This window comes from Diadema antillarum, unplaced genomic scaffold (assembly GCF_040938485.1).
Source record: "Diadema antillarum isolate AM-2024a unplaced genomic scaffold, OU_Dant_1.0 scf00000029, whole genome shotgun sequence".
Classification (NCBI taxonomy): Eukaryota; Metazoa; Echinodermata; class Echinoidea; order Diadematoida; family Diadematidae; genus Diadema; species Diadema antillarum.
This window is the reverse complement of record NW_027270918.1, coordinates 1,159,205-1,179,215: the sequence shown is the minus strand read 5'-3', so window position 1 is coordinate 1,179,215 and position 20,011 is coordinate 1,159,205. Positions and strand designations below refer to the sequence as shown.

General features: G+C 36.1%; 1 protein-coding gene across 7 annotated transcripts; it reads left to right on the top strand.

The window, feature by feature from the left end:
• Positions 1 to 7,749: 7,749 nt before the first annotated feature.
• Positions 7,750 to 18,577, top strand: LOC139737889 (uncharacterized). 7 transcript variants are annotated; one of them, XM_071648561.1, is made up of 10 exons: positions 7,750 to 7,932; positions 12,500 to 12,514; positions 13,399 to 13,452; positions 14,250 to 14,264; positions 14,816 to 14,830; positions 15,426 to 15,437; positions 16,188 to 16,238; positions 16,823 to 16,840; positions 17,575 to 17,589; positions 18,255 to 18,565. In XM_071648561.1, exons 1-10 carry the CDS (start codon positions 7,858 to 7,860, stop codon positions 18,291 to 18,293), a joined length of 309 nt encoding a protein of 102 aa, XP_071504662.1. In that variant the 5' UTR covers positions 7,750 to 7,857; the 3' UTR covers positions 18,294 to 18,565. The 7 variants fall into 7 exon arrangements, with proteins under 7 accessions (XP_071504662.1, XP_071504682.1, XP_071504674.1 ...); XM_071648581.1 differs by lacking the exon at positions 12,500 to 12,514 and having other exon boundaries at positions 18,255 to 18,577; XM_071648573.1 differs by lacking the exon at positions 14,816 to 14,830 and having other exon boundaries at positions 18,255 to 18,571.
• The last annotated feature ends 1,434 nt before the right edge of the window (positions 18,578 to 20,011 follow it).

Genomic DNA, 20,011 nt, shown 5'->3' with positions numbered 1-20,011 from the left:
TCGTGTCAAAGCCGGCAATCAGGGATAGCCTGGTGGTAGTGTCGCTGCCCTGAAAGCAGTAGATGACAGGTTCGATTCTCACTGGTCCCTTTTTTTTCCCCGACATGCTTGTTAAAAATGTAAAACAGCAGTTGCGATCTTACAAATTCATTCGTACAGATTACAGATAAAGACAAATTGAGGAAAATTCATATCTCAATATGAACGTTTTTACTTTTTGAGCTGTTTCTTCCCTCCCAGCCCCCCCCCCCCCTCTCTCTCTCTCTCTCTCTCTTTCTCTCGCCTGGCACATACCAGCTGATGACATGACATTAATGTTGTATTGTATGTAAGTGCGAAAACGTGAACATGAAAAAAAAAACTACTTACAAACGAACCTTTGGAACAACAAACTTTTTTTCTTTTTCTGAATATCGAACTCTAACCCAGAATATTCTCATTCCAATAAATAAAATAACCATTTCTAATGGAGACTGTCTGGCAGCATGAGTTTTTTTCCTCTCAAACACTGAACGGCACTTTTATTAAAGACAACCCTGAAAAGATGTTTAATAATCGTCAGTTGTACAAAGAGTCTAATGAGGCGTCACTTTCGCGAAAGATATCATGAAGGCCACTCCGTTTTTAATTAAAATTCCATACGTCATTATTCTATATAATTAATTCTCTCTCCGGATTTAAAAAAAAAAATCTGTGAATGAGACGAACAAGTTCACCTCCGTATCGTTTCTTGCATGCGTATACGATACCGCTGTGTTTGTCCGGTTGCCAAAAAAGTAAAGTTTATATGTCGTCAGCTGAGAACCAGATGGACGCTATCGCTATCTACAAAAAAAAAAATTAATTTGAGCGTAAAGAAACAGGACATATTCAATTTTCATGGCATGAAAAGTTCGAAAATCGAAAGTCGGTAGATTTATACACATTGTTTTCCAAAATAATATAGAGCAAAATAAAGCCCTTGTGGTTTTCATTTTTATCATTTAGTGAGAATGAAAATGATCTAAAATTGACACCATGATATAGAGGAGATCGAGCTTTACAGCATGATGCAATTTAATAACTCAATTCCCCCCGCCCCCACCCAACCCCCCCCCCCTCCCCCCCCCCCAAAAAAAAAACAACAACAACAACAAATGCGATAAAGCCCTTTTGGATCTCAGCTGAAGATGTAATATGTTGGAGAGAGAGAGAGAGAGAAAGAAAGAGAGAGGGAGAGAGAGACTGACTCCCCGTTCAAGGTGACCTGGGCCCCGTTGCTAGAAACTTTGCGTTTAAACGCAACTTGCAACTGATTGTCACTGGCCAATCAAAATCATTGTTGCATGCATGTCTTCTTAATAGGGCAGACCCTGAGCCAATCAGAATGGTTGTTTCAAAATTAGCAATTATTTGCAATTGATTGCAACTTTCTTGCAACGGGGCCCTGGTGGCCCTCTTATTTGCAAACTGATATCCAAAATAAATAAAACATAAATAACGATCTTTTTTTTTTTACATAGGGCTTGTAAAGGACTTTGTAGGATCTTATAGTTTTATCGTCAATGTGTGATGTGTTGTTGACACTTTATGAATGTTGTTTGTTTGTTTGTTTTTTGCTCGTATTTGGTTACATCTTTGCACCTTATTGATAATGGGTTGTTTGTGTGTTTTTTTATTATTCCATATTACAAATTTTAACAAATAAACCATAACATTACAAAAAATTGCATGGCTGAATTGTCAAATACAGCAGTTAAGAAGACAATTAAACGAGTGAAATATGAGGAATAATAATACATATCAATTTGTTTATATGGTATAGGTCCCCAGATGCTGATATGAGATAATTTTTTCCTGGATATTTACAATTGAAAAGAATGACAATTTATGAAGTAAGTAAATATAGACGGCGAAGAATATAAAAAGAAACAAGGAAAAAGAAAATAATGTCCGCACGAGGGGACTGCTTATCACAAGCTGTGGTCGTTAGCTCCCCCTTAATTTCCAAGAATTTTCAACATAATTTAGTTGATATCATACATCCACAGCTTTCTCTTTTTTATGTTCATATATTTGGGTGTCTTTTCTTCGTGCTGTGTTCTGTATACTGATATTCTTTGTTGAAAATGAAATAATTGAACTGAGTTACTATAAACGCATAAATCCGTGTTTTAATTTGACAAGCAAAGACGAGGTTATCATCTCTAACTGATTTGTCTCCACAGATTTGACATAAAAGTGTTTTGATAATTTTAAGCATATTAACGGTGAATGCAACCTGAATTTACACGCAGAATGCAGAGTTGTAGTTTAATGGTTTGGTAGCAGCCGAAAATTCTATTCGCGATTACAGGATGTGTATTAGCTGAAGGAGGTTACGTAGCATTTACGTTCCCAGTATCTGTCTATAGGCTTGATTATCATACAAAATATTATTTGTTTTTATTAACTTGCATACGTTATTTTATTCATTAATCATTGAGATAATCGGGTAAAGTGAAATAGCAATTACTGCAAATTAATTATTTGATAAGGATTTGTTGAAGTTTAGGCCAGCGATATCAAATTTGTCTTGACTCAAAATGAAATAGGAAGGGACAAAACAAGTTTAGGTTCATAGTATACATAGTTCTACTATCAATGAAGGCCTACAAAAATACCAGAGAAAATGGATTACTTACTTTTTCATTTTTTAAAAGATTTAAAGATTTTAGTCTCCTAGACTGGGGATCAAAGGAAAAAAGAAGTGGAAGATAACAGATCTAGATGCATATACAGGGTGGCCCAAAAAGAACGGAACACCTAAGATCTTGAATTACAGCAATATTGTTGGAAATATGTCATTAATTTTACATACTATTGGAAAGCCCATTCTTTTTCCAATAGAATGACACCAAGTTCTTTAATTTTGGTTGATGCATAAGGATTTTAGGACCATTTTTGTGAACCCTTGCAATTTTCAAAATGTGATCATTTTGCACTCTCACAGATACCGAAATCAGCGATAATTCGGCTTGCCATAGAACCAGTAGCGTTCACAATGCTTGGAATGTGGACAACGGCTCTTTGCTATGAATCGAAGAGAGAGTGGGCGGGGCAGACGGTGTGATTGTCATTGTCCGTTGTCAATTGTGAATGAGACGACATGTTGGGCTCAATGAAATGCTAAATTTAGCTGGAAAATAGCGAGGTTAATTTAAAGGCATGATTGGCAGTGTTGACGTGAGTTCATGAATGGTTTAGGAATAAGGCAAGTACTTTTGATTGTAAGTATGCATGATTTTTTTCACGGCCATTTTTTTTTTTTTACCAGCAAACCCCCCCCCCCCCCCCCCCCCGGCTCCCCTTTTCGCGCTTTTCGTCGCTGGCATGGAAAATAAAGTATTCGGGTAAGAAGCCGGGTGCTTGTGGATTCGGCCGAATTCGGGTCCCCTTTTTTGCAAAATCCTGGATACGCGCCCGCACCAGTTAAGCAAATTCATAGATGTCTTGTTAATTAATTCATAATCGTCATTATGCTTCCTTTTCTTTATAGTTTCCATCCATCTGAACATAATCATAAACGTCAGAAAGCTCAGATCGATAATTTTTGAAACCGGTCAGCCACATTGCGACTGCTCGGTGACGTCGTAATTTCACAATAGACTTCTCAGAGTCCCAGGCTAGCGGAGACATTTCTGCAACTGCTCTGCAGTCGCGAACTATAGTTTCAAGCCGGGTGAGATACCTCTTAATTCGTTCATAAACCGACACAGTAACATTTTCAGTTCTCTCTGTATTTATCAATGTATACTTAATCAAAAGTACGTGCTTTATTCCTAAGCCATTCATGAACTCAAGTCAACACTGCCAATCATGCCTTTGAATAAACCTCGCTATTTTCCAGCTAAATTTAGCATCTCATTAAGCCCAACAGGTCGTCTCATTCACAATGATAACGGACAATGACAATCACACTGTCCGCCCCACCCACTCTCTCTCTCTCTTCCATTCATAGCAAAGAGCTGGTGTCCACATTCCAAGCATTGTGAACGCTACTGGTTCTATGGCAAGCTGAATCATCGCTGATTTCGGTATCTGTGAGAGTGCAAAATGATCACATTTTGAAAATTGCAAGCGTTCACAAAAATGGTCCTAAAATCCTTACGCATCAACCAAAATCAAAGAACTTGGTGTCATTTTATTGGAAAAAGAATGGACTTTCCAAAAGTAAGCAAAGTAATGACATACTTTCAACAATATTGCTGTAATTAAAGATCTTAGGTGTTCCGTTCTTTTTGGGCCACCCTATATATATATATATATATATATATATATATATACATACACACACACCCAAAAATGTGAAAATTCTATATGTCACATCTTATTCTTTATTTTTTTTTCATTTTGTAACGTTGTGTAGGGTATTTTTTTCTTATTCTTTTGGATCTTAATTATTTATGAGTATTTCTTCTTTAACGTACTTTTTGAAAACGGTGATCTAGTGAAAAGTCAAAGACATCCCTGTGTACTAGGTTCAGCTGGCACATTGCTCTTGCTTTGATATTCATTGCCAGGGGACTTCATATTGAGCACGTTTACATTCATGCAGAATTATTCTGAGGCTGGTATTTTTATGGGCATACCCACCATTGCATAATCACTTTTACTGCATCACTTTCAAATTATCATTTTCGACTAGTATATGAATCATGAGTATCTATTCCACTAGTGCAACTTCAACTTCCATCCCATTACTGTCTCCCACTCTTCACTTTTTGCCCGCCTTACAACCTCATATTATGCCGCCCCCTCCTCAGTTCTCCTCTTTCAAGGTTTTTCCTCTGCCAAGCAACGATCTGGATAAGGACTACGTACACATGGTGTTACCGCAAACCTTTCTCCCTTAATTATAAATATATATTGTTCCTTTTCTTACAATCCTAAAAAAGCAATGTACTCACTCTCGATATCCTCGAGTGAGAGAGTTGAATCTTCTAGTTGAACAGGATAATATAAATCTACTATACTCCTACTGTCTTCCTTATCGTCCGTCCAATCATTCGACATTTTTTTTACAAGATTTTAGTGGAGACCACGATTTCATAACAAGCATTATTTTTCAATGATTCCACAAAATCCTGCCTAATTCCGTATATTTTCCTCATGTATTCTCAATAGCAATCCTTCGTCCCAAAGTCACCAAGTTGTGCCGTATTTGAAGATCTGTCAGTTAAAAAAAAAAAAAAATCACATAAGAACGTAACATAGATACAAATTTTACACTCTACTTGTCGCAACATGTCAATTGAGTTTATGGCCTGAGCCAACCTTATTTCCTATATCTAGACAGAACAGTAGAATGCTAGTTTCCGCAAAAGGAACAAAAATTTTGCAGGTGATAGAGCAACCGGGTATAGCAAACGCAACTTTGTTTTCTTGACATGCATATCAGAAAAAAAAAATCTTGAAGACGCCAAGTTACATCACACTGAATTCAAATTAAGAATTACCCATGATATAGAAATGCTACCAGTGAACATTTCTTCTAATTCTTATGAACGTTCAGTTAGGTGTAGGATTGAGCTATCTGAATCGATTTAGATTTGAACTCGATAAGTTAAATCCGTATTTGAATGGACATTATCAACCTTCATGCCGGATTTTGATTACCAGTCGGGTTTTGATTAACATGTTTGATGGAATGATTGAAAGAAATTTCTTCTTTTAAGATTTATTGCTTTGGACTGAAAAAAAAAACAGGTTCGGCGTCATATCAGTTATTCAGAGAAACAATGAGAGGCTGACATATCAAAATTCCACGTCTCAAAAGGTCTAATTGAATTCCCAACCTTCATTACAAGCAATATATACATTTTGTTTGTCTACTTTATCCACTTCATTTCATCTTCGATTAAATGGTGTTTTTTCATTTCCTTTGTTTTTACAGTATCTGAAAGGAAATGGATCGTTATGGATTGACAGGGCAGTCAATATCTGGACACAGTAATTACATTTTTTACACAACATGAAAATCGATGTCTCATGTTCATCATTCCTTTAGCTTTGTATAGATATGTGTGTGTGTTTGTGTGTGCGTCTTTACTTGTATAGAAAATAGGTAAACACATTTTTATCATAAATATTTCCAAATTGTGTTCAGATCCACTTTTGATAGTAAGGACAAATGCTTTATGTCACCACGTTGTCGTCCAATGACGTCACGTCTCATACTAGCTGTTTAAAAAGATATTTCCCACTTTTGATCCTTAATAGTTCAAAAATCATATGTCAGAATGCTAACATTGATATGAGCAAGTTGAATAGTGTCTGTTGGAAATAGGATTCGTATAACACGACACAGTTTTGACACTTTAATCATTATTGCTTCCCTTCGTGCGTGGTTCTTGAAGGAGGACCCAAATATGGTAAGTCAATAATGATCAACTTTCCATTTCAATATATGATATAACACTGAAATGTGGGATGTAGAAATGATGAATTAACGGAATGCCAAGATGAAATATGAATTTAAAAAAAGAGTTAGGGATGTAAACGGGGAAAGTCCATCGCGTTTTCCGTAACCCTCGAAAATATCTTCTCAATTTTTCTGTGCATATTTTGATCGTGTTGAATAGTGGGAGTCATCAGTGATGCAATCTAGTGCGAGTGCGTGTGTGTGGATGTGCCCTATAGTATAGTATTCATTTGAGCGAAAGTTGGCAAACTGTATATTTTCTACGTTTTTGTTTTTGTTTTTGTTTTTGTTTTTGTTTTTTTTTTGGGGGGGGGGGGGGTAGCCCGTACATTCGATTTGTTTGTGCAACAGAAAAATATGAACGGTTACATCTAAATTATCATGTTTTAAGAATTTTTTATTAGTACAGAATACAATCTTCCGCCGCTCCCCCCTCTTTGTAGATTATTGTGTAATCAAAAGAAAAAAAAAATCATATGATTCATAGGTGAATGCAAACATAAGATTAAAAACATTTGAAAAAACTGCTTTGAAATTACTTTAGCAATGCTTCGAGCATGTTATCTGAAATTTAATGGGTAATGCACCCAGTTTATGGCAAAGCTGAATTTATTGAATAGTTTCTCTTCTTCCATTTATCATCTTCAAAAAATAGCCCTCTATCTACAAACTCCAAAACTGTTCTTAACCTCAAGTGCAAAGAAAAAAAAATAAGCAAAATTCGTATCAAAATGGACATTGTCACCCTTCATGCCAGATTTTAATTACCAGTCGGTTTTAATTAGCATGTTTGATGGAATAATTAAAACGAAAGTTTTTTATTCAGAGATGTATTACTTTAATCTAAAAAGCGAAGTTCGGCTTAATATACTCAGAGAGACAATGAGCGACTGACATTTCGGAATTCCACATCTCAAAAGGTCTAATTGAATTCCTGACCGTCATCACAGGTAGTATATACATTTTGTTTGTTTACCTTATCCACTTCGCTTCATTTTCAACTTAAAGCTTTTTTGATATTGTCTGAATGAGAAATCTGAATCTGAAATCTGAAAGGAAAATGGATCGTTGAATGACAGGAGTATTACTGAAGTATTATTTTCTTTGATAAGGCAATCAATATTTGAACGCGGTAATAACATTTTTGCACAATAGGAAAAATCGATGCCTCATATTCATATATTACGGAACTCCATCACGCGTTTCAGGAAGATATAATATCCTGTCACTGACGTCATTCTGTAGCACCGGTCCTCCATATATAAAAGAGGGTGAGATCTTGGGCGGACACCAATTCCAGACTCAGACGTCAAGTCGGTCCGATCACCATCAGATACAAGCCCCTCACCACCTTCCATCCAGTCTTCCACTTGTCATACTTGTGACGAACTCGCAGTTCCTGCCCCGTAGCCACCATGAGAGCTGCTCTCATCACCTGCGTCTTGGTCGTGGCCGTGGTGGCATCTGTGCTCGCCTTGCCTTTCCCGGAGGTGAGTACTTGAAATTATAGAAATGAGATATGATCATGGTTATGTATACATTTATGCATAATCTTTGAATAGAAATCTTTGAATTCTGAAATTTTCGTGGCCCGAAAGAAAAGGAAAAAAAAAATAAGTGGCTGATCGGGCAATCAACATGTACAATAAATTTGAATGGCTCCGGACCACCGGGCTGCAGCTAATATCGAGCTCAGTATATGTATGATTATATATATATAAAGTGACAGCAATGGCAGAGACTCCAACCCAAAGTACCTTCTGATCTGGAGATTCTCCCGCCTGAAACCCCTTCCAAACGGGAGACTCCAAGTTGATGTGTGCGAAGCGCGAAGTTCCTAGAGTTCTAGATGCTCTCTCGTGCTATATAAGGCTTATTTTTTTCAACATACGATAGCAATAAGTAAGTAATCCTTTCAAACGGGAGACACAGAGCCATGGCGGGAGAAATTAAATCTCAAGCTGGAGAACGGGAGATTTTGCAAATATGGGTTTTCGGCGGGAGATCTCCCGTCGAAAACGGGAGAGCTGGAGTCTCTGGCAATGGACTAAACCAGGACACACACACATATATATATATATATATATATATATATATATATATGTATCTCATATCTCACATATATATATATATATATATATATATATCATGGCTCGACACTAACTTTTTTGTTTGGTGGCCCGATGGGGACACCAAAATCATAAATTTCAAATTTTTGGTGGCCCGAGAGAAAAATTTGGTGTCCCGAAAAAAAACCCAATAAAAACATTAACAGTCCTTTTTTTTTAATGAGTCAAATATTTAAGATTTCTGATAGTAAGAATTAGAAGTTGGACATATCTACTCATAAAACTTGCAACATTCACTCTCAGGCATTCATTCAGTCCTTTTCATCCATCCTTTGAACAAATTTAACTGCTAATTTTCGGCGCAAAAAGTTACGAATTTATTGACATACTTTCCAAAAAAAATTGGTGGCCCGAGGCGGGCCACCAAATTTGCCCTGTTTTGAAATTTGGTGGCCCGACTTTCATTTTTGGTGGCCCCGGGCCACCGGGCCACCGTTAGTGTCGAGCCCTGTATATATATATATATATATATATATATATATATATATATATATATGAGTGTGTGTGTGTGTGTGTGTATATACATATACAGCAAATTAGTAAATATACATGCTTACAAACGGTGTTAGATGCACTGCTGATGGTAAGGACAAATAAGTGACATGTTTTCTTCCAATGACTATATGTCTCATAGAAGTAGCTGTTAACTGGGCAAAGAAAATGTTACCCTGAAAAATCTATATTATGTCCGCAGTATTTTTTTTTTTATTGATATGTCTTGGGATTTCGTTGATTTAGCACATCTTCGGGACAAAAAAATTTAGTATATTGTCATGTACCACGGAAAAATGTTGCTGTAGTTACGGGTTTCATTCATCTCTCCAAAGGATTTGTGTGCATAGAAACGAAACATTTTAAAGCTATTAATCAAATAACATTTGGGTAATTTGTAAAGCTAAACAGCTAGGAGAGGTAGTCACACTGGCCTTACCTTATAGTTTCAATGTGTGGGATTCGTCACTGATTCCTCCCTGGTGCGAGTGCTTGTGGGTGCATTAATTATGCCCTAAAAATATTCTATTCATTGATTCTGAGCGCATGTTGACAGAAACTACTATAATGATTATCATAGTAGTTTCTTTTCTAGCGCCGGTCGTGCATTCGGGTTGTTTGGGCAGCACAAAATATCTACGTTTACAGTAAGACATTATCATATGTTAAAGTCGATGCGTTACTGTATCTTGCGAAAATGTAATACACTACTCTCCGCATAATAGGCTCTAGCAGAGCGTTTCTTACCCGATTAAGCGGAGTACCCGATTAACAGTAGAACACGTCTCATTCACAATTGACATACACAATGTGTATGTACATGCATTGTACACTGCACCAAACACCTACACCGTATGCTTAAAACGCGTGCTAATTGCACAGCACATTATACATACCTTACACTTGCTCAGTCACGAGCACCAATTTACACTCTTTTTATGGACAAATGTCTTTAGAAAACGTTGTCAATTGACTATAGACTACTCGCTAACACGCAGGCGTTTCCCGAAATGAACACGTATCTTTGCGTGCACTAGTCACGTAGAACGATGAGTTACTTTTCGAGAAGTGACTGAAGAAAAGCAAAATTATGGAGCTGGTGCATGGCCTGATTTTCTTTGCCAACTTCTCATATTGTGAATGTTGTTGCGGAGCAAGATACGAGCGCAAGTGTGTTCAACTCCTGTCTCTCTATGCAGTTGTGAGTGCCAGCTATGTTCGTTTACGTGTGGAAAGACGGTACTGGTACATGTGTTTTCATGTTTAATCACTCCCCAAATGATCGGTCTTCTTTGCAAATTAAGCAGAGAATGCGATTAGCAGTGAAAAATTTGACATTCATGATTTCTAAAAGTGTTATATCTGCGATAAAATGTGGGTAGAAATTAGATTACAAGAAACTGTTTACCCATTTATGCGGAGAGGCAACCCGATTATCAGGTAATTTTAATGTGCATTGGAATTGATTTTGACATTATAATACTACCCAATTAAACGGAGTACCCCTTTAACCAATATCCGATTACGCAGAGAGTACTGTATGAGCATTCCCCAAACATCAAATTCAACATGATATCAATGAGAAAATAAGTAGTTTTCTGATATTTATATTCAATTTGTAAGCAAATGTACTAATGCAAGACTTTCTTAATGATCTCATAAACTCCTCTCTCTCTCTCTCTCTCTCTCTCTCTATATATATATATATATATATATATATATATATACAAAATAGTTGGTTATTGGTTGCAATCAGTATCACTACACGGGAAAACAAGTACGAATAAGCACGAAAAGTACGAAAAAAAGTACGAATAAGTACGAAAAGTACGAAAAGTACGAAAAGTACGAAAAGTACAAGAAAATACGAAAAGAATTTCCTTTAATGTAAGAGAATTTAAGTCATTGTAAGTATACAGAGGGGCGAGAGTTGAGGTTTGAATTTTCTTCAGTTTGTCTCCCTCTAACAAATTCCTTTATTTTCGACATGTTTTTTTTAATTACAGATCAGCAGTTGCAATCATGTAAATTTTATTTGTTAGATGATGGAGACAAACTGAAGAAAATTCAAACCTCAAGAATTTCCTTCCTGTACAAAGATGATATATGTATAATACATGTATCAATGTTGTGATCCACATTTTTATAAGATCTATTTTTGAGTGGACCGCTCTTTCCATCGTACTGTAATTACTCTATACCTTTCTGTCAACCTTGCAAAGTAGGATTTGATTCTCTCTTTTAATGCATTTGAACAAAAAATCTATACTGTGAATCACCTAGATTGTTTTAATATATTTTTTTTATATTGGTTAAAAGTATGATTGGTAAATAGTATACTTTACGCTGTTTTGTTGGTTGGAAATCATTATATTGAATCAAAATGAACGTCAATTTCGCACAAAATTAAACATCAAGGATACCAAAATGAGACAGTAGGGGATATTCTTTTATTTAAAGAGTATCTTTTTCTCAAATATGTTTGCATTTCCTTAAGAGGGAGGCAGAATCAAAATAATTATTCAATGTTTATATACATACATATTATACATTTTCAAAATTGTCTTGTTTTTATAACACTGCAAAAGGATACCTGCAACTGTTAGATATTGATTCTACAACAATTAATGTTGCTTTAGAGTAGAACCAGATATGTTTATTTTGTGCGTGTGCTGTGTATATGTGTGCTTCTGTATTAGCATTCGTTGAAAATGCAAGTACGTTAATTGGCTTTCTTTGTTTCGTATGTAAACATTAATATCTTTATAACTTCACTGTTTGCGAAATCCTTCGCGATTTATTAGACTATCCGATTTTTTTTTTCTGTCGTTTCTAGTCACCTGTCAATTTCCTGTTTTGATCACTTTTATAATTTGACTTTCCCCGGCGCAAGGAATTTCGAAAGGGAATGATAAGATTGTTTCGAATCTATTGCAAAGCTTTACTCTATATAGCAAATCAAAATGTATCTGGCAAAAAGGCTGAGCTATATCTCTTCAGCGTCTAAAATTAGCCTTTGCTTTTTTTAAATGTCATTCTTTGTTTTTAGATGGTATCCCTCGCCATTGTTCTCTCTTTCCACTTTTACACTTTCTCCTGTTGACATTTAACAACCCCCATATAAAACATCAATAAAGAAAGAAGCAAATTAATGACAAACACCAAAAACATGAACAATGTTGAGTGTATGAATTCAAGGCGAACAAGTGTATATTATCGCTTGAACTTTACTGCGAGGGTCCCGTAAGAATGCTTTCGTTCTCTGGTGCTATAGAGGCGTAGATTTTAAAAGTGTTTATAATTACCGTAACCAATTTAACTCGGACCTATTATAACATTACGATACGCGCTTGCATGAATGCATATGAAGCAGTTCCAACATGTTGTTTTCTTTTCTTTCCTTCTTTCTCGATTCCTTCTTTCACGATTCTGCCAGAGTGACAAGGAGATAGTAAGTTTTGCTTTTACATCTTGTTCACATGGACAATTTTATTTTTTAGAATACTTCACGATTTAGTCCTTATCATGCGTATGTTTATGTTATGTTTGTCAGTCTGTAGTGTTATCATGATAATAATGATATATTGACTGAGTGAATTAATTAATGAATTAATGAAGAAAGGAATAAAAACCCAGGAACGGGAAGCTTGTCAAATTTTCGTAAAGATATTGTATAGTTTTGGTTGAGACCTAACTCCAGATTTCTAACATTTGCTTTTTGAGATAATGAGAAACCTCTGATGAAATATGAAATATGCTTGTAATTAGAAGAGAAATTCAACGTTTATTTGATGAAAATTGGTTTTGAAATGGCTGAGATATCCGAGACCGAGAATTCCTATTAAAAGGTGGGACCCACCTTTTATTACGATCGCTTTGATTACTTTATTTTTGGATGTCTCAGCCATTCCACAACCGATTTTCATCAAATGAATTTTGAATTCCTCCTATAATTGTATGCTCCGTACTATTTCATAAGTGGTTTCATGTTATCTCGCAAAAATTTTAAAGCCAAATCCTCATCTCCACCAGTACTATACCATCCCTTTAAGCTTAAAAGATTTGTAGATTATTATTTAATGGTGTTTGCAAAAATAGAAGAGTATGGTGAGTGAAATAGTAACTGAAACAAGAAAACATCTTCTTTGTCTGTTACAGAGTATAAATCAAAGAAATGGAAGTACCACTGAAGTTATTTAGTCTCAAAAACAAGGATTGTAAAATTGAAAAATTGGTTCTGATGGAGTTACAAATCCGGTAAAAACCGATGTCTTTTTGTTGATGTTTATTACGTATCTATTGAACACTACCTTCTCCTCTCTTTTGACAATAAAGGAGGCCCTTAAGAAAGAACGAAAGCAGGAAGATCAAGAAAGCCACCCATTCAAGGTAAGATGTGTTGTAGGTACTAGGCTTGTAAATTCAGTTGTATAACTATACATACGTGTTATATTACATGGCAGTGTGCAGTGTATGCTTGAAGCAAGATGTCTAAAAGTGGCTAATTTTTTCGGTATCTTAGTCAAATTTGTGTGTTTGCGGAATAGAGAACATACAAAAGACACCTTGTCCTAAAAAAAGATAAACAAAAAGAAAACTAGTTCTATTTCCACACTGGATATATAGAAGGACCCATTGTTCTGTATGTCATTGAAAACTAAGCAGAAACGCACTCAGAGAGCACACAACTCCGCCAAGCAGCTCATTTTCCACCCATACATGCATGCTGAAAATCGCCCTTCTTTCTCAATATCAACTCATAAGAACTCCATCGTTTCTTTGACCGTATTTACCGATTGCAATCCCTCAAAAAAAAAATTTCCAGATTCCAGACAGTTGTCTGGATCTCTACCAAAATGTAATTATCTTTTTCTCGTCTCATTATTCACCTTTCCTGTAAGTTTCATCCAAATTCGTTCACAATTCTTTGAATTATTTGTAAAACGACAGACTGACAAACTAACAAACCCCGACGAAAATATGATATCCTTTAGGGAGGTAATAATACTAAATGTATTTCTTCATTACGTAAATGTTATTCGCTCTGAAGCATAGGCCTTATACCTATTCTTTTATTTTCTCTACGAAGATCATCCATCTCACAAAATAATCCCAGATACATTTTGAAAGAAGGACATGATCTTTCAGTCTGTGACTGTGTCTCGTTTCATTCAATTCATTTGCAGAGAGCACAAGACACGGTAAGAGCTAAAGACAAATTTATATCATTCTTTTTTTTAATCTCGCATGATTGTTGTACAATTACTCTGCCGCAATAACCTTGTGAAAGTGAGCAGCTTAGCAAGTAACATATATGAAAAATGTTACAGTGCTTTTTGATACCATGATGTGCAACAAACAATACATTCTCACATCTGCCAGCAGTATGTCATTATACCAACCCTAACAGCCGTAACGTTGTAGTGTCATCTATAACATTACAATAATGATAGTGCTTGGTGAAGGCCTTTCCATCTTTTTTTTTGTGAAAACCACTGTTCTAGAAAATGTATGAATTTTGTTTTCATAATGAGTAAACTAACACTCAAAATATTGTCTGTCATTGTAATTATTTAAATGTGCTCATGCTGCCGAGACACATTCATACTTTATAATCATTTTGACATGGAGTATTTATGATAATTACAGTAATAATCACATCTTATTATTCATATCTGAATATATTACAGTCTGACCAAGATAACATTATTCGGTAATATACATGGTTGTAATCTTATTTTGTTGTTTGCAGGAATACAAGCGTTTGGTAAGAGGACCTGCGTTCTTATTCATTATCATGTTGCCCTAACATCTTAGATGGCATTTATACCAGTTTGCGTTACACTCAATCCACGTACAATTAATATGAAAATGTGGATATGTGTGACAGGAGTTTAGTCGCAGTTAGAATCCTTTAAGTTGAATAGCTGCTTACCTGTGATCTTGGTCGTATCCATTGCACGTTATGATAAGCATTTCCGTGTTATGTACATGACGCACCTCTCAAACAATTATTATACAGAGATGCCTTAAGAGAGAGAGCATTTATGTGTAAACTTTTGTGGCACATTGGCGCCGGGGTTATGGGAGCGAGTGTTCCCCTCTAACGTTAGGTGGTTGTAGCATCTCAAACATATTCGTGCGATCTGGTAGGGCCTACATACTGAAATTAATGTTTTGTCTGATATTGGTTATTATTTGGGGGAGGTGGGTTGTGAGGCGTAAACAAAAAAGTGTCAGGCAAGACTGTGAGCGTAAGAACGACCCCTGAGACCTAAATCCCACGCCTTAAGTGTTAAGTGTGAAACTTTGAAGCTCTGACGATATTTTTTTCTTTCTTTCTTTCATGATTCTGCCTGGAGGACGGTGTAATAGTAAGTTCAACTGTTGCATTTTGCTCACATGAGCAATTCTTCAGAATGCTCCAACATTCAGACTTTGTTGTTGTTGTTGTTGTTGTTGTTGTTGTGTTTGTGTGTGCGTGCGTGTGTGTGATGTCTGTTAGTCTATAATGAACTGATGAAATAACAAAAGGAGGTAAATATTGGTGGCACAATATCACATGTCATACATTCTGACAACAAAAATAAATCACCACCCCCATGATACCACACTTAAAGTAACAAGAGAACTTAATTCTTCCCTCGCCTCAAGCGCCGTCGTCCCCGGTCTCGATCCATCCTCTCCAACGTGAGCCGAACAGGCCACACCCAATTTGCACAAATGCATATTATTCATGACAGGATTGAGCGAATGAATGATATCAAGCCGTAAAGAGGTAAATTTATATTTCATCAAGTAACAACAAAACATTTTTGTAGGTCGGTTTGCCTCCTTGTTTGAGAAAATAAATGTACATGATGAGTAACAGAGCTAGTAACTACAGCGAGAAAACGCCACGTATGTCTGTTTCGGCGCCCAAATCAAAGGAACGGAAGATTCGCTGAAGCCTCTGCGTGTATGATATAAGGATGTCACAGTGTTGTCAAATCAATTGTTACTGCTTCATACGATATGGTAAAAATTGACGTGTTTGTCATGTTTGACAGAGTACTTATTTTGAACCCTGTATCCTCTCTCTCTATCCCTCTCTCTCTCTCTCCCTCTCTCTCTCTTCAATAAAGGAGGCAATGAGGGAAAATGAGAAGGAGGAAGATGGTAACCCATTAAATAAGGTAAGATGTATTTTAGACACTGGGCATGTTGATTATATAACTGTAGACAAATTAATTGACAATATGATTGAGGATCCTACTTTGAATAACACTGCCTTTTTTTTCAAATGGGCTACTCTGCGGAATAAAGTACCTACAAAAGATACTTTGTCCTAAAAAAAGATCCTATCCCCGCATTGACTATCCGGAAGAATCCATTACATTGAATGTTATTAGAATACTTATGTCAATATTCAAATATTCATGCTTAAAACAACATTAGGCAATTGCCTGATGATTGCACCTCATGGAGGTTGCATGAAACTTAGAGTTGCAATAAATACGGATGAACCTGCAGTCAACCGCCTGAACTTGTTTCATTACTTCTGTCTATTGTGTATACATCAAACATGTAATTCTCTTTGTATCTGTATAAAATTCATATTGCTTTTACTTTATGCACTGAAATTTGAATAAATCTCTCCCTTGTTTTTCATGCCAAAATTATCTACATTATTAGAAGAATAATCCCAGGAACAATTTTGAAAGAAGAATATGATCTATTACTCAAAGACCGTCTCTCGTTTCATTCAATTCATTTGCAGAGAGGACAGGAGGACATGGTAAGAATTTAATGCAACTCCACACATTCATTCCTGCTCAGTACATTGTCCGTCTTTTCCCCCCAAATGTTCGTTTGCCTCTGCCGTTCACAAGGCATTAATGTATCTTGAACATTTTGTTTAAAAGTAGGCCCTATGTGGAGAGAAAATGACTTGTATCACTTGCAGTAAACCAATGTCATGAATGTAGAGTTACAATTATTATTCAGCAAAGGTTGATGCCAGGAAGACGGGATCGTTGTCGTAGACTTATAAATCGAAACAACGGATACTGAGATGTTTCTATATACCTTCGCACTACCATAAATCATGACTATTGGGTCAGCTGTGAGAGATGACATCGTAATATGTATGTGCAATTGTGACCAAGATCAGTGTTTCTTGACAACATTAATTGGAGCCTTGAAATTCAATTCAATAGTTTGATGTTCCGCCTGATTTCAATGAAACTTTCACCATTCTGTTTGTATAATGCTGATGATATATTCGGGACATTCATCTTTATCAAACCGTCCTTAATTCATCGTGACAACGCAATGTCATCCAACTTTGCAAATAGCATACCCTGTTAAGTAACGTCAGTGCATGGCTTGCGTAAGTAATATTGGTGATAGGTTCATTCTTTTGAATTAATTCGTTATCTTAAGTGCTTAATAAGGCATACATGTATTATGTAAACAATCGTGATATTATTTTGTACACTCACTCATTTTGTGGGTTTTTTTTATTTACAGGAATACAAGCGATCGGTAAGAAGTTTTACAGTAATACATAATTCATACTGTCATAGATTGCAGTGTATCTCTGTCTTTTGTCCATTCATATGAACCGGGGGAAAAGTAATCCACTGATTTGTTTTTTCAAAGGAATTTTTGACGCAAGAGTGTTTAAGAAAGACTTTGAAACAGTTTGTCTATGTGGGTTTTTATGTGTATAAGATGACTTCATCTATTATCGATAATGTCAGCGCAATGTCGAAAGTCATAATCCATCATGAAATAGGAAATCTAGCTCTGCTAAAGAAATCAAAAGATATGTGAAGAGAAGATGACTAATAGAGAATGAATAGATGAAAGAAGGAAGCAAAACATTCTATCACAAATACGAAGCAATAATTCTTAATGATAACTTGAAATGGACTGATAATGGTGAAATGTTCTCATGTATAATGTTATAATGTAGATATATATCAGTACCAAGTATACATTATACGGTATGTGATATATACTAATTACGTATATACCGCTCTATTCTATGTGTGTGATGTGTGTGTGCCTGTGGATGCATTTTATACAAAAGACGTAATATGCACACACATGTCTATATACATAAGTATGTATACGTAAATGTATGAGAGTGTATGTGTGGATGTGTATGGATTCCTTCTAACTGACAGTATTATTCTTATCCACAGTCGACTTGTTCCGTTGGTGACCGCGTGGACGTAAGTTGATACACTGCGGTTGGGTAAAGGTTTCAGCCTCATTATTTCTGACTGGTCTATAGGTGATAACATAAGCTGTGGCGAGGAGAGAAGACTTTGACATTACAAAATAAGGTTTCCGATCTCTGGAAAGTTCACATCTAAGCTACATGGTACTACATGCAATTTGCAATATTGACTTTTCTAATAATAAATATCAAATAAATGTGAAATTCTTAAACCCACTTTCACAATTGGTCTGCGACAAGTTTGAGACTGCAACAGTTTCTTTGTTTGCTTGTTTGTTTGTTTGTTTTCAGGGGTGTTGCACGACCGATCGCGTGGGGTCTGGCAAGCGCACGCAATCTCTGCAGGCGGTCGCAGATGGTAGTGACTGGTCGCATCTGAATCTCATGCATGCTCAAAACCCAGATGCGATATAAAGATCACTAATTATGACCAATCATTGTGCGATTCCGTACGAGTGTTGTACAACATTGCACGACTTGTGTGATGGAAGAGTTCGCATGGCTCGATGGTCGCTCTGTGTTTAGACTGGAGTTCGTGCAGCACTTCTACGTGCGCTAGCGACCTCCAGACACTGGTTTTGCGAACGGGTACGTTTGTGCAAAGACCATTGAGACTGCTGCACGAGCGATCGTGAACGTACGACCGCATAAACGCGCGACCACTTGCACGAGCATATGCGATCAAATGCGACTTATTCGTTCAACGGTCTTTTCTAGTCGTTTTTGTTGTGCAACAACTGTTCAAATTTGTGAATGCCTTTCTGTGACATGATGAAATCAATGGCGATTGAAATTTGTTGGAACCTGTCGTGCGCCCAAACGGGTGTAAACGGTCGCAGACCGATTGTGAAAGGGGATTATAGGCATAAGCGACAGCAAAAACGTAACTGTAGATTTCTTACTAGTGAAAATCATTTAACTTATTGATCATTTCATTTTCTTAAGCAAATTCCATACAACCCCACATCCCCCACAATCAAAAATCCTTGAACCGTATACATTGTATTGTATCTTATTTAGACAAGACATACTGAAGCAATTCCATTATCAGACAGAGCACGAGAAATCTTTCCCAGAGATATATCACTAATGTCTTGTTACATAGGGGCCTATAATAGCATAAATACTTATCAAGATATAGATTTCTATTTAAGATGCATGACAATATAAAAATAATTAGGTTTCTCATAACTAATATATTCTGAAAGGTATGATTGAAATGCTTTATATATCTATATCATTTATATATACAATGTATGATTACTATAAGGTCCTCAATCATTGTAAAGTCTTCATTTTACTATGTTCTATTTATCTTATTTTCTGTTATCAAAGGAAGTGAAACATACTATGTTTTGTCGAAAAATGAAATAAACTTTGAATTGAATTGAATTGAATTTCTTTGTTTCTTATCAGCTTTAGTTGCAAATATCTCAAATCAACAGAAAATGGAGTTAACCTGCTTTGCAGTCAAACTCTTCAGTGGCTTCGTGTGCAGATATACGTACAGTCAATGTAGCACTTGATGTGAGTTTTACTGAAAGTAAGGGGTTTTACATACAATGTAATCATGTTTAAGAGCGCCAGTGAACATTTACCCACGTTTATCCAGCATTGTTTTACTTTTGCAGATTTTTGGTTCCATCTGAAGCAGCTGGCAATCATTCCTTTTATAGAACTGTGTCTCCTATTGAAACTCATATTTCATGTTTCTGTGCA

Coding starts and splice junctions, on each gene's coding strand:
- LOC139737889 (XM_071648561.1), top strand. CDS start 7,858: ATGAGAGCTGCTCTCATCACCTGCGTCTTGGTCGTGGCCGTGGTGGCA.